General features: G+C 40.9%; 1 protein-coding gene across 1 annotated transcript in view; it reads right to left on the minus strand.

The window, feature by feature from the left end:
• Positions 1–5,431: 5,431 nt before the first annotated feature.
• LOC118357756 (ras-related protein Rab-26-like) overlaps positions 5,432–13,461 on the minus strand; it is an 81,534-nt gene continuing 73,504 nt past the window's right edge. The window contains exons 6-9 of the mRNA XM_052478319.1: positions 6,694–6,759; positions 6,373–6,429; positions 5,744–5,820; positions 5,432–5,564 (exon numbers count right to left, since the gene is read on the minus strand). Coding sequence (XP_052334279.1) covers positions 5,462–5,564; positions 5,744–5,820; positions 6,373–6,429; positions 6,694–6,759 — 303 coding nt within the window. The 3' untranslated portion in view covers positions 5,432–5,461. The remainder of the gene's footprint in view (positions 5,565–5,743; positions 5,821–6,372; positions 6,430–6,693; positions 6,760–13,461) is intronic.

A 13,461-nucleotide genomic window follows, 5' to 3' on the forward strand; every position in this document is an offset into this window, starting at 1 on the left:
GTGCGATGGAAATACTACACGGGACTCTTAAAGAATTTCATTTAAATGTTAGTTGTATTAATTACAGAAATAATGAGAAAATATGGAAAAAATAAATAATGAAATGTCCTGCCAGAGAGTAGCCCCAATCGGCCCGAATCCCAAGTAATACATTTGGGTCGTATAATTATCACCGGAATTGCCCCGAGCCCCAAGTCATACATTTGGGCCAGATAACTCAAACCGGAATCGGCACCTATTTCCAACACTTTTTCAATAAAACATATTAACACACTAGAACTGATGCGCATCAAGAAAAAAGGCAGGCATGGGAAAACGACTTTAGCCGCTCCAAAGCCCATTAGATAAACTCAGAGGTGGTTTAAACTGCATTCTAATGTCAACTTTGCTTATGGACAACCATATCAAGCAAAAGGTTTTATGCATCAATCAATCAATCAATCAATCAATCAATCAATCAATCAAATTGTATTTATATAGCCCTTCGTACATCAGCTGATATCTCAAAGTGCTGTACAGAAACCCAGCCTAAAACCCCAAACAGCAAGCAATACAGGTGTAGAAGCACGGTGGCTAGGAAAAACTCCCTAGAAAGGCCAAAACCTAGGAAGAAACCTAGAGAGGAACCAGGCTATGTGGGGTGGCCAGTCCTCTTCTGGCTGTGCCGGGTGGAGATTATAACAGAAAATGGCCAAGATGTTCAAATGTTCATAAATGACCAGCATGGTCGAATAATAACAAGGCAGAACAGTTGAAACTGGAGAAGCAGCACAGTCAGGTGGACTGGGGACAGCAAGGAGTCATCATGTCAGGTCGTCCTGGGGCACGGTCCTTGGGCTCAGGTCCTCCGAGAGAGAGAAAGAAAGAGAGAATTAGAGAGAGCATATGTGGGGTGGCCAGTCCTCTTCTGGCTGTGCCGGGTGGAGATTATAACAGAACATGGCCAAGATGTTCAAATGTTCATAAATGACCAGCATGGTCAAATAATAGTAAGGCAGAACAGTTGAAACTGGAGCAGCAGCATGGCCAGGTGGACTGGGGACAGCAAGGAGTCATCATGTCAGGTAGTCCTGGGACATGGTCCTAGGGCCCAGGCCAGTTGAAACTGGAGCAGCAGCATGGCCAGGTGGACTGGGGACAGCAAGGAGTCATCATGTCAGGTAGTCCTGGGGCATGGGCCTAGGGCTCAGGTCCTCCGAGAGAGAGAAAGAAAGAAGGAGAGAATTAGAGAACGCACACTTAGATTCACACAGGACACCGAATAGGACAGGAGAATTACTCCAGATATAACAAACTGACCCAAACTGATGCATGCATAGTTCTTGGGACTCGAGCGCTGCGCTGGTGGATTTTTAAAATGGAAGTTAATGAACCCCCTCGTGTGCTTCTGTTATACGGAAAAGTCCCTAATAAAACAAACATTAAATGTGGAGAATGATACATATGTTGGCCATTAAGTAGCTACTGTAGCCTACTGTTTGATATAACAAAATGTAATATGCTGAAATGATGATATCACTGGAGTCATTGCAAATCAATTTGTGCCGCTTGTGTAGACTTCTTGAAGCTAGCAAACTGATTTAATAAATAGCATATAACTTCATTTTGTTTTGTGGCCTTGTGTTAGTATGCAATTATTAATGGCCATGTATAGTTAATGAAATTGGAAGTTTTCAATTGTGATAATGGTCACAGTTCTATCACAATTGCCGACCAGCTGTTATTAGAATTAATTAGATTGAAGGTAACAGTCAGTCAGATTGGGCTACAGGTTAAAAAAAACACACATAGACCTATAGTTAATATCTCTATTGGCATGTGATTGAAATTACGACCCATCCTTAGTAGCTGATTCCAGCAGGGTATTGGGCAAACAGAAGCACTTCTTACCTCGAAATAGCCTCGCTATTCATGTTATATAAATTTGTCTGTCAATTTTAACTAAGCAAGCTGCTAAATCCTAGGCTACTGAAGGCTGTAGGCTACCTACATCTAGCTAACCAAACCATGGGAAAGTTGAATTACAATCATAAACCCAGATTTTAGTCAGTAGACCTAGCCTATCTATGCCTAAAAAAAAAATGTTTCAGCAAAAAAAGTACATCTTCTGAAGTTCTAAAAGCTCTCCGAAAGCACCTGGAAGAATCTCTGCCGGTTGACCTGAGATGCTGCACTCAACAAGTTTGTGGAATTTGGATAAATCATTGGGATGCAGAACCGAGTCTTCTCTCATATCGACTCACAGAGTCTGGATGGAAGTGAGTAACATGGCGAGATGAAGTGTCATATTGTCGACATCCAAGCTGCTTACTGTAACGTTACCACCATAACAATATCTGTAGGCAACCTTCCTCCATAAGTCTTCACGCATTTCTCACTCTTCCAACCAGAAACTCAGTTTATCCGAAAAGCCAAAATTCCAAACAGGGTGACACTGATGAGCCTCATCCTTCCAGAGGACTTCAAATATCTGATGTATACAGATACAGTAGGTCGGTCATTTTATGGGAAATCCAAAAGACCCGATGATAGCAGAGTTGATCACACACACACACACACACACACACACACACACACACACACACACACACACACACACACACACACACACACACACACACACAAACAAAAGAGAACTGGTTAGACTTTGACTGCACCAACACAAAAGGATGCAACAGTAAGTTTTATTTCAGGTTAAGCTCAACTCTCACTTCTTCTAAATCTTATCTTAATTTAAGCATCTTTGCTGACTGAAAATATGACTGCTGATAGATAACAGAGAAAGAGGTATGAACAGAGGTTGTGTTTTTCCAGTGAATCAGTTGTTTGGTTTTTTTGACAGAAATACATAGAGTGTATAGTTGGGTAACACTTTGCCTTGCAGTACCAATAGTTACATCCCATATGGACAACACTGCTATATTGGGTCACAAGCCAGGTATCCCAATAATCCAACTCCATAAGGATTCCACCCTGTTTTCAAAGTAAAACATCCAGCAACAGGAGGTGTGTTGCGATGTTTTGTAGTGATAAGAAAAAGTCTGAAAGTTGCACAACCTATTACTCTGTGAGTAATATATAGTATACAACTTTCTCTATTCATTTTCCAAGTTTATGCTATGACCCTTGTCAATCATTTCAGTATGCCAGGATAACAACCTCTCCCTCAACATGATCAAGACAAAGGAGATGACCGTGGACTACAGGAAAAGGAGGGCCGAGCACGCCCCAATTCTCATCGACGGGGTTGTAGTGGAGCAGGTTGAGAGCTTCAAGTTCCTTGGTGTCCACATCACCAACAAACTATCATGGTCCTAACACACCAAGACAGTCGTAAAGAGGGCACGACAATGCCTATTCCTCTGGAGACTGAAAAGATTTGGCATGGGCCCTCAGATCCTCAAAGTGCTACATCTGCACCATCGAGAGAATCATGACTGGTTGCATCACCACCTGGTATGGCAACTGCTACAGAGGGTATTGTGTACAGGCCAGTACATCACTGGGGCCAAGCTTCCTGCCATCCAGGACCTCTGTACCAGGCGCTGTCAGAGGAAGGCCCTAACAATTGTCTCCAGCCACCCTAGTCATAGACTGTTCTCTCTGCTACCGCACGGCAAGCAGTACCGGAGCGCCAAGTCTAGGTCCAAAATGCTTCTTATCAGCTTCTACCCCCAAGCCATAAGACCACTGAACAACTACCTAGAATATTTGCATTGACCTCACCCCCTTGTTTTACACTGCTGCGACTTGCTGTTTATTATTCATGATCTATTTATTTTTAACCTTTATTTAACTAGGCAAGTCAGTTAAGAACAAATTCTTATTTTTAATGATGGCCTAGGAACAGTGGGTTTAACTGCCTGTTCAGAAGCAGAATGACAGATTTGTACTTGATAAGGGCAAAACTGCCATACACTGACTTGCACTGACCTGACGTGACCATATGGTGAGGCTGTGGAGTCATGCTTCTATTGGACTCTCATCTAGAGTCTGAGAAAATCAAGAACATATCATTCACTACTGTGCATCTTTATTGTGAATATTGAAGTTACATAAAAAATATGACTTACTGTATCTGAGTGGACTACAGAAGTACAGTAGGTTTACACTCTTATCTATAATCAAAACATTTAATGATTTGCTGTCAAATCCGTACATCCTAATTCAATATTGCGTCAATATTCTTTCGTCAAGCATTATAGTATTTCAGTTAAATATGAACAAAAACCAGTATGAAACTCGATATCATTTACGTTAGGCAAATACATACATTTCTATTTATACACCCAGAATTATGAATCTAGTGAACTAAAAAGTGCTGTAAATTGATACAAAGGTCAGATTTGCAGAGTGAAACTTCTCAAAATACAACGGTCCCGACAAGAAAGACAGTGGTAAATCATGGCATTTCTGAAATAAAATAGGTATACAGAACAATACTGTATTAAAATACAGGACAGAGGTTTTGCCTCTAGAATATCAACATAACATGTTAGACAACCTGTACAACAGAAACGCATACAACAACATTCAAACATTTGAACAAACCCCATTCATAAAGTGTTACGGCAGTCCATATTGATATTATAGTGCTTCAATGCACATTTCAATTGCATAAAGCAGCCCACAGTTTCTATTTCTGCTACTTTACTATCTCCGGATTTTCTACATCACTTGACTCCATTGTCAATTCGGCGTCAACAAGACAACCATTTACAAGTAATGCAAACTATAAAGCTCCAGATTATACATTTCATTTCAAATATATACACCCCATACATTCTTAGTAATATTGCACAAAATGACTCAAGTGGATGATGAATGATGAATCCCAAACGAGGAATGACAACGAGAAGAGAGTGAAGGCTACAAATGGATTTTGGATACATTCACAGATGCAAGAAGAGGTGGGTGAGGAGAGAGCTGCAGTTGGGTGGGGGATGACTTGTATGAAGACCAGGGCCGGCTCCAGGCATAAGCGACATTGTGTCCTCGGCCCTGATGAGAACACAAAATATCACCAGGAAGAGAAATAATCTGAGGAGGTGGAAGATGATGCAGAGGTACTCTGCCGACAACCTTAATATAGTGGGTGTACTTTGATAAGTTGATGTTTGATGTCTACTATGCTTAGTGCTCTTTACTGAAGGAGTTTCACAAAAATGATTGACTGACAGACTGTGATTCTTACAGTATCTATGCACTGAACTTGTGTCACCCTTTTATCATACAGTAGGGGGCAGAAGACAATGCAAAATGAATTCACTCATACAACATACATACACGCCCACCACTGTTAAAACTTAAATGTATCACACATACACATATTAATAAATACAGTGCACTTGCACTAACATGCATGAGGAAAATGACACAGAAACACAAGTCAGAAGACATACTGGTAGACACACACACACCAGATCCCCCCCCACCACACACACACACACAGAAGATAGGTTTATGAGTGGCAGCAGCCAGCGCTTTTCATCTCCTTGTTGACATAATCCTGAAGCTGAAACTTTGGATCGTCAGGCTTCTTCGTCGACCTGTGCTTCAGCTCTCTGAGAGAAAGACAAGAGGCCGGAGACATCGAAAGATTAAATCTCACATAGCATATTTACTGCGTAGGCTATCTTGATTTTGTGAATTTACTTCCTAATCGCATGCATGACAAAACAAGAAAGGCAATGATTGACATGTCATCTCTAAGGAACGCAGCACTGGTAAACATCCTACTCACTTGGCCACAGCAGTGAATGCCAGCTCCACATTCAGGCCAGACTTAGCACTGGTTTCCATGAAGGGCACCCCAAACACCTGCACAGTGGAGAGCGAGAGTCCTCTAAGTTTTAGTGTACAAGGTACCTGGTGTGTGTGTGTGTGTGTGTGTGTGTGTGTGTGTGTGTGTGTGTGTGTGTGTGTGTGTGTGTGTGTGTGTGTGTGTGTGTGTGTGTGTGTGTGTGTGTGTGTGTGTGTGTGTGTGTGTGTGTGTGTGTGAGAAATATAGGAGTTTTGTCGGGAATTTTGTATATCGTTATTATTACACCGCATGACAACAACAAGGGCATCGGACGTCCATCTCCCTTACAACCATGTACCAGTCATTTACTGTTTCAAGCCTGGGAACTCATCAGAGCGGACTGATGTTGAAAATTGAGTTAGCGAACTCACTTCAGAGACTCCAAGCAATAATGGCAGAAGGTGCTCCTATGAATACCTAATGAGAGAGATCAAGACACACCCGGACTATTTTAGTGGGGATTCATGTGTCTGTGCTGACTAAAATAGATGGAAACCTGGACATCAAAAGGGTCAACACTATGTGTGTGATTTTGAGTTTGTGTATTTATTTGTTAAATAACAGCTCACCTTGGCCAGTTTCTCTCCCTCCTCTCTCTTCACCACTCTCTCGTGTGCCACATCAGCCTTTAAGAGATCACAAAAGGCTCCTGAAAACATTATCTTCTTTCATCTATTCTCTCTTTCATCCTCTACTTACACTAGGAGAGTCCTCTCTTTAAATTTCTGCATGCAGTGACACAAATATATCTGCTTCTTTCTTTCTCTCAATTCATAGTAATGCACTCATTATCCATCCATCCTTCCCTATCTACCTCTTTCTTTCTCTCAATTCATAGTAATGCAATGATTATCCATCCATAATTCTGTACTTCCAGTGGGAGGACTGACCTTGTTGCCCAGCAGCATTAGCACCACGTCCTGCTGAGCATACTCATGGATCTCTGTCAGCCATGCCTGGAGAGAGGGAAGGAGAGATGGAGAGAGTGGGCAGAGAGAGCAAGAAAGAGAGAGAGAGCAAGCGGGAGAGGGAGGGAGGGAGGAAGGAGAAAGGGACACAAATAAAAAGGTTAGAACCTGAGAATGGGAAAGTGAACCTGGTGGAAGAGAATCTAAGGAACCATGCAAGATAATACGTTGAAAAGGAAGATGAACAACGATCAGTCAAGGAAGTACAAGAAGTTGGAAGACTGAAATGATAGAAGAGCGTGGAGTACAACCCATTCCTGACAATGCTAATGAAACATACTGTATTGTTAGATGGTGTTCATCACCTGGAATCTCAGGGGAATCAATAACACAAAGAAACAGAAAAAAATAGTTTTAATGAGCAGACAAACAGTCCTGAGCTTCAATGCAACATCCACAGAACCCCAAAACAAAGAACACTTTGTTGTCACCCCGGTTCTCAGTTTGAGTAGTGCACTACTTCCATCTTCCTTTGTTCTCTCCTGCAATCTGTCTTATTTTAATTACAGGTTAGTGGTCCCTGGCCTCCCTGTTAGCTCTTCTGGTTAAATAGAGGTTGGTGTCTCTGGGGAACCATGATAGATTTCATGAAGGAACCAGCCAAACACACTGTCATTACTCTTTCTATGAGTCCCTCTGTTCACACCCCTCCCTCTTCGTCATTTCATTATCTGTGCATTAGGATGGTCCACTCCATCTCCTCTCCCTTTATTTATTTCTCTCTATATCTATTTACTTCCTCTTGCGCTCTCTCTCTCTCTCTATTTACTCTTGCTCTCTCCTACTCTGTCTCTCTCCTCTAAGCAGCTCCACTCATCTCTTGTTCCTCAGGACTAAACGCTCCTGGTCTTCCTACAATCTGATTGGGAGTCTCAGGTACACCTGAAAGCAGAAGCTCATGGGACACGTACTGGCACATTGTTCCTATAATTGTCTTTGATGGCAGGAGGCTGAATAGAACCCTAATGAGAGTTAGGAGAGGGAGAGGAGAGGAAAGGGAGTGTACAGGAAAGGGAGAGGAGATAAGATGACAACAGAAGAGAAAAGAAGAGGAGAGAAAAGAGTGAACACATGAGCTAGACATTTGTCCTGCTGTGCTGTGTCCTTCTCTGGCTGTTAGAGCATAGCTCCATGTGTAAACTCCTGCTAATGATAGCAGTTTCTCTCTGTCTCTGCTTATTTAATGACAGAGTTCTGGCCTACATTAGTGTTTTCCATTAACCCACAAAATAATGAGACATATTGTCAGTATGGTAATTCCTGTCCATTAGGCCTGACTGTAGAGCTGCGGCAGAGTGCTCAGTGCAGGGAGGGAGGGTTGCTAAACTGCGTGTGTTTAGAGATTGTGCCCAAAGCTATCGTAGTATGTCAGCTAAGTGTGTGTGTGTGTGGCCGTGTCCATGTGTGCGTGTGTGCGTGCGTGTGTGTGTGTGCGTGCATGTGCGCGTGCAGCTTTAATTAACAGAAAGTAACAAACTAAAATCAAACAAAAAATGGATTTCAAAGTCTGTTTGACTTTCATCTTGCTCCTTGATAGTCAATGTCCTATCACTGTGATAAGGAGACCAAGAATGGATGGAGAAGGCCAGCTACTCCTCTCTCTCAGCTGGAGCCAGACATGTGCACGCAGAAATGTTATAACAAGCACACACGTATACACGCGCCCACATACTGTATATGAAAATGCTTATCCCTGTTACAGTTGAATTCCTTATTCTAAACACCTGGGTTCTCGATTTGTTCTGGTACTACTAAATGATATTAAACAAGCTGCACATATATTACCGCCCAAAGCCCTCTTCAATTATGCCCACTTCTGATACAGTACTGCCCTGAAAACAGCCATCCAACCATAACCTGGATACTGTTAAAGTAGGACTGCCGAATTTCAACTACAACTTGCACACCAAAGCTTAAAGGGATAGTTCCCCGACATTATCTATATCCATATGATTTATTTCGTGTCCAGTTTATCTAAAGCAAAGTTTAAAGTGGCAGTTTCTCCCTGTCCATAGAACGATTTCAAGGTAAGGAAACAAATATCTTAAATACATAATTTCGCTAAATTATCCCGGTTAGTTGCTATTGTTGCACTGTGTGTATACTATATGCTGTATGAGAAAGGAGTCCTACCTGACAAGCCTTACGTTTCTGCAGTTAACTTATCACCAAAGAGTGATGGAACGTATGTGTGTGTGTACTTTCATTGATGATAACTCGGACATTTGGATAGATAGACTCTGTGTGTGTGCAACTGCAACATTTCTGCAGACATACTAGGATGTTCTTGCAAACTCAAAAGCTCATCTCCCTGAAGATGTCACAAAACACAAAACACAAGAGCTCCAAACTGTGATCTGAATTTCAATGAGAGGAAGGTGACTGGAATAATGTCAGAAGTTTAAAGGGGGGGATGGGGGCAAGTGTGAGACATCACATATCCAACTGATATACTGTACACTTTATGTATAGTGCATGAATATGTTATGGGTAGTAAATAAACTGGAAAGCACAAAAAGCTCCTCAATACTCAATCAATGGGGGTATGGACTGAAGAGTGATAAACTCTCGTAAACAGATCTTTGAAAACAGAACTGGTACAGTAAAATCTGTCAGGAAGGAATGTGAGATAACGAGCAACAGTAGTTCCGGTGTTTGGGTTTTTTCATCACTGGTTATTTGGACAAACTATGATTTTGCAGGTGTTAGCATCTTTCGAATTTCTGAAGGGGAGGGGAAATTCGGCCAGTAACTTGCAAAGACAGAGGGTGGAGCTCCTCGTTCCGGTATCACTCTTTGTTCTAGCATCTCTTCATCCCTTCTCTTAACACGTATGGACCCAGAACATAATCGAGCAGCTGACCAACTACGCAAGACTTTAGTTCTGAGTTAACCGAGATTAGTCTGCTGAAAACGAGGGCTCTTGGTTGGTTGCACTGATATCCTTGCACAGTGCATTAAAAAGAACATATGCAGTGATATGCTGGTGAAATCTGCAAGGCACCAGGAATCAATGTGATCTCAATATGATCTCGAAAGATAGTTCTATAGTTCTGGGCAACAACTGTGTGTGAGTGTGCTTGGGTGTGTCAGTAATAGAGAGCACAATCGAGATAGAGAGAAAGAGAGAGAGAGTGTTACTAAAGCAACAAAGAGAAAAATACAGAATAGGCACATTATCTTGACAATCAGCCAAAAAGCACAGTGAAGTTGAGTACTGTAGGGGTGAACTATCTCTCCCCCTCTCTCTCTTTCTCTCCGGTCAGGACCGGTTCTCCATCAGCCCAGTGGACCCGGTGAACACGGCTGCGACTGCAGCTGCAATCAGGCCCATTGTATCAACTGAATGGAGGTGGTGATTCTCCAAAAACCTCAGCTGAAAGCAGAGGCTCAAAGCTGGGGAGAGCAGAGCATAGTTCTGGGGAGAGCAGAGTATAATGGAAGAGAAGTATGAATAAGCATAGACACAATTCAAATGCAAATGTTTTTTGTTTTTTTGTATGAGTACTGTACAAGTCTGATACAAAAAAAAAACGTATTTGCCAAAAGAAAAAGAAAATTGAATCTAGGCTTCTTCCCCCAGGAAGAAAAATGCTGATGTGTCAGACAAACCAGAATAATATATCAAATATGCTTTAGAGAGAGAATGTACCAGGTGCTGGAATATGTGCTGTAGGCAGGTGAGTAGAGGGATTAGGCCACACAGTACCTCTAACACATGCTATACATACGTGACTCACCACCTGGATTTGGTCTTATGTAGCAAAATTTGAAATTGTGTTTTTTACATTGGATAAAAGAGACTCAGAGCTACAAAATGGTATATCATACACTGCATTTGAGGAACAATGGGAAAGTAATTCTGCTTTGAAAGTTGATCAACTCGTGAACTCACATTTGAGAAAATGGCCTTTGAATGTTTCGGTATCTGGTGAAGAGCTCTTCTTTGTCTACACCCATTCAGCATCGTTCACACCCTCATAAGCATTAGCCCCACCCATCTCGTTTCGCTCTCGGAGAGCACACTTGACGCTCTGGCCGATGATTTGTTCAAATCTAGACAACATGAAAACGACCTAACCAGCTTTGCTGGCAACAATTTCATTATGTTTTTTTGCAGACGTTTACTGACACCAGCCATATTCAACGGGCATTGTACACACGTCACGTAACGTTAGCTAACGAGCCAGACAGCTAACGTTAGCTAGTTAAATAACAATGAACCTAAGTGCCAACAGTGCCACAGTGCTAAGAAGTAACCAACCAGGTTCAATGTTAGCTAGCTAAAATTAGGCTTTAACTAGAAAAGCAAATGGCACTGGGAAACAAATAATAATGTCAGCTAGGGAGCCAGCCAGCTAGCTAATGTTAGCTAGCTAGCTAACAGTACACTTTAGCTTGAATTGAAACCACTTTTTGTCAAAATTAAATACGTGTAATATCTGAAAATGTAGCTAGCTAACACCTGTATACATCATCATGCATGATGCCCTGTCAGGAATGCCATACCACGGTTGCCCTTAGTTTGAAGATGTAATCCGGAGACAGTTGTTTTCTCCATCTCTATAGCTATTGCTGGACTTTTTCTGTGGCTTAAGGCTTGTAATTTATGGCTCGTAATTTAACAATTTTATTCATATTTACAGATGGCTTACAAGTTTGTTATTAAGGCACATGACAGTTCACATGTTCCAGAAGGCATTTCTGCCAAAAAAACGCATTTTGATAAAAAAATATTTGTGACTTGCGACATACGCCTAGTTTCCAGAATCGGGTCACATATGGTAAGAAAGAAATACACACAAACACCCACACAGACACACACACACAGCACTATCCTCCAAGCTTGAGTTACTCTCCTCTACAAGTGTCTATTTCCTCTTTTCAAACTGGCCTAAGGCACTAGATCCGGAGACAAATATTTCTGAAATGTTTTGTCTCATGCAAAAGCCTACCAAGCCATGGTTATTTAAACTACAGTTAACTAATGTTTAGCCAGGGCCCATTGCCTTCTGTGCCAAGGCTTAGGACTGGTTTGTGGCCACCGAGCAAACCAGGAACATTCCCAGAACATTAGCTAAGATTCCTATTAAGTTATTGTTAGGGTTTTATCGAACATTAAGACATTAAAATCCTAAAAAGATTGAAATAATGTTTTTGATATCAATTTTGTACTTTTTTTCATACTAAGCTAATATACAGAATTGTTTTAAGATGGTCACAACAAGGATTATTTACCTATTTAATTTAGAATTTTAGGAACCTTTTTTATATAAAAAAATATTCTAATTATTATTTGATGAAACATTGAATTTGGCCTTACTTCTATTAGCCCATAGAAATCCATAAATAACAGATTTATACATGGAAAAACAGATATAACAATTTAATCTAAAGGAAGATTGTGTCTGAGATATATAAGAAATATATACACTACTGGTCACAAGTTTTAGAACATATACTCATTCAAGGGTTTTACTTTATTTCTACTATTTTCAGTATCCTTTAGTAGTGGTTTCTTTGCAGCAATTCGACTATGAAGGTCTGATTCATGTAGTCTCCTCTTAACAGTTGAGATGTTTCTGTTTCTTAAACTCTGTGAAGCATTTATTTGGCCTGCAATTTCTGAGGCTGGTAAATCTAATGAACTTATCCTCTGCAGCAGAGGTAACTCTGGGTGTTCCATTCCTGTGGCGGTCCTCATGAGAGCCAGTTTCATCATAGCGCTTCATGGTTTTTGCAACTGCACTTGAAGAAGCTTTCAAAGTTCTTGACATTTTCCATATTGACTGACCTTCACGGCTTAAAGTAATGATGGACTGTCATTTCTCTTTGGGTCTTTTACCAAATAAGGCTATCCCACACCTACCCATTCCAGGGTGTTTCTTTATATTTACTATTTTCTACATTGTAGAATAATAGTGAAGACCTCAAAACTATGAATTAACAAAAAAAAAAGTTTTAAACAAATCAGAACATATTTTAAATATTGCGATTCTTCAAAGTAGCCACCCTTTGCCTTGATGATAGCTTTGCACACTCTTGGTATTCTCTCAATCAGCTTCATGAGGAAGTCAACTGGAATACATTTCATTTAACAGGTGTGCCATGTTAAAAGTTCATTTGTGGAATTTATTTCCTTATTAATGTGTTTGAGCCAATCCGTTGTGTTGTGACAAGGTAGAGTGGTATACAGAAGAGGGGTATGGGGTGGTATACAGCCCTATTTGGTAATAGACCATGTCCATATTGTGGCAAGAACAGCTCAAATAAGCACTCATTTAAGACATAAAGGTCAGTCAATCCGGAATATTTCAAGAACTTTGAAAGTATGCCAAAAGATGTCATACTAAATTCGTCAAAATACAAAGTATACAAGCAGTGCACACTATTTCCGTGCTTATAGGGCCCATAATACAAATCTTCCAAAAATGGGCGTGTCTCCACAACATTTTCAGATTTCCAGAAAATGGCGGAAAATACGCAGCCGAAGTCCGATGAGAGCGGATACAATTTCATTGCTGTAACTAATTATGACAAATATTGAGAAAATATTGAGCAATGTAATAAAGTAATGTCCTTTCAAATAAGGTACGCTAGCTGACAATTTGTTAGCTACGCTATCCTTATGAACCACAGCATATCATTACAGCAGTATGTACCGGTATGTTAGCTAGCTACCTAACGTTA

This window comes from Oncorhynchus keta, chromosome 24 (assembly GCF_023373465.1).
Source record: "Oncorhynchus keta strain PuntledgeMale-10-30-2019 chromosome 24, Oket_V2, whole genome shotgun sequence".
NCBI classification, from domain to species: Eukaryota; Metazoa; Chordata; class Actinopteri; order Salmoniformes; family Salmonidae; genus Oncorhynchus; species Oncorhynchus keta.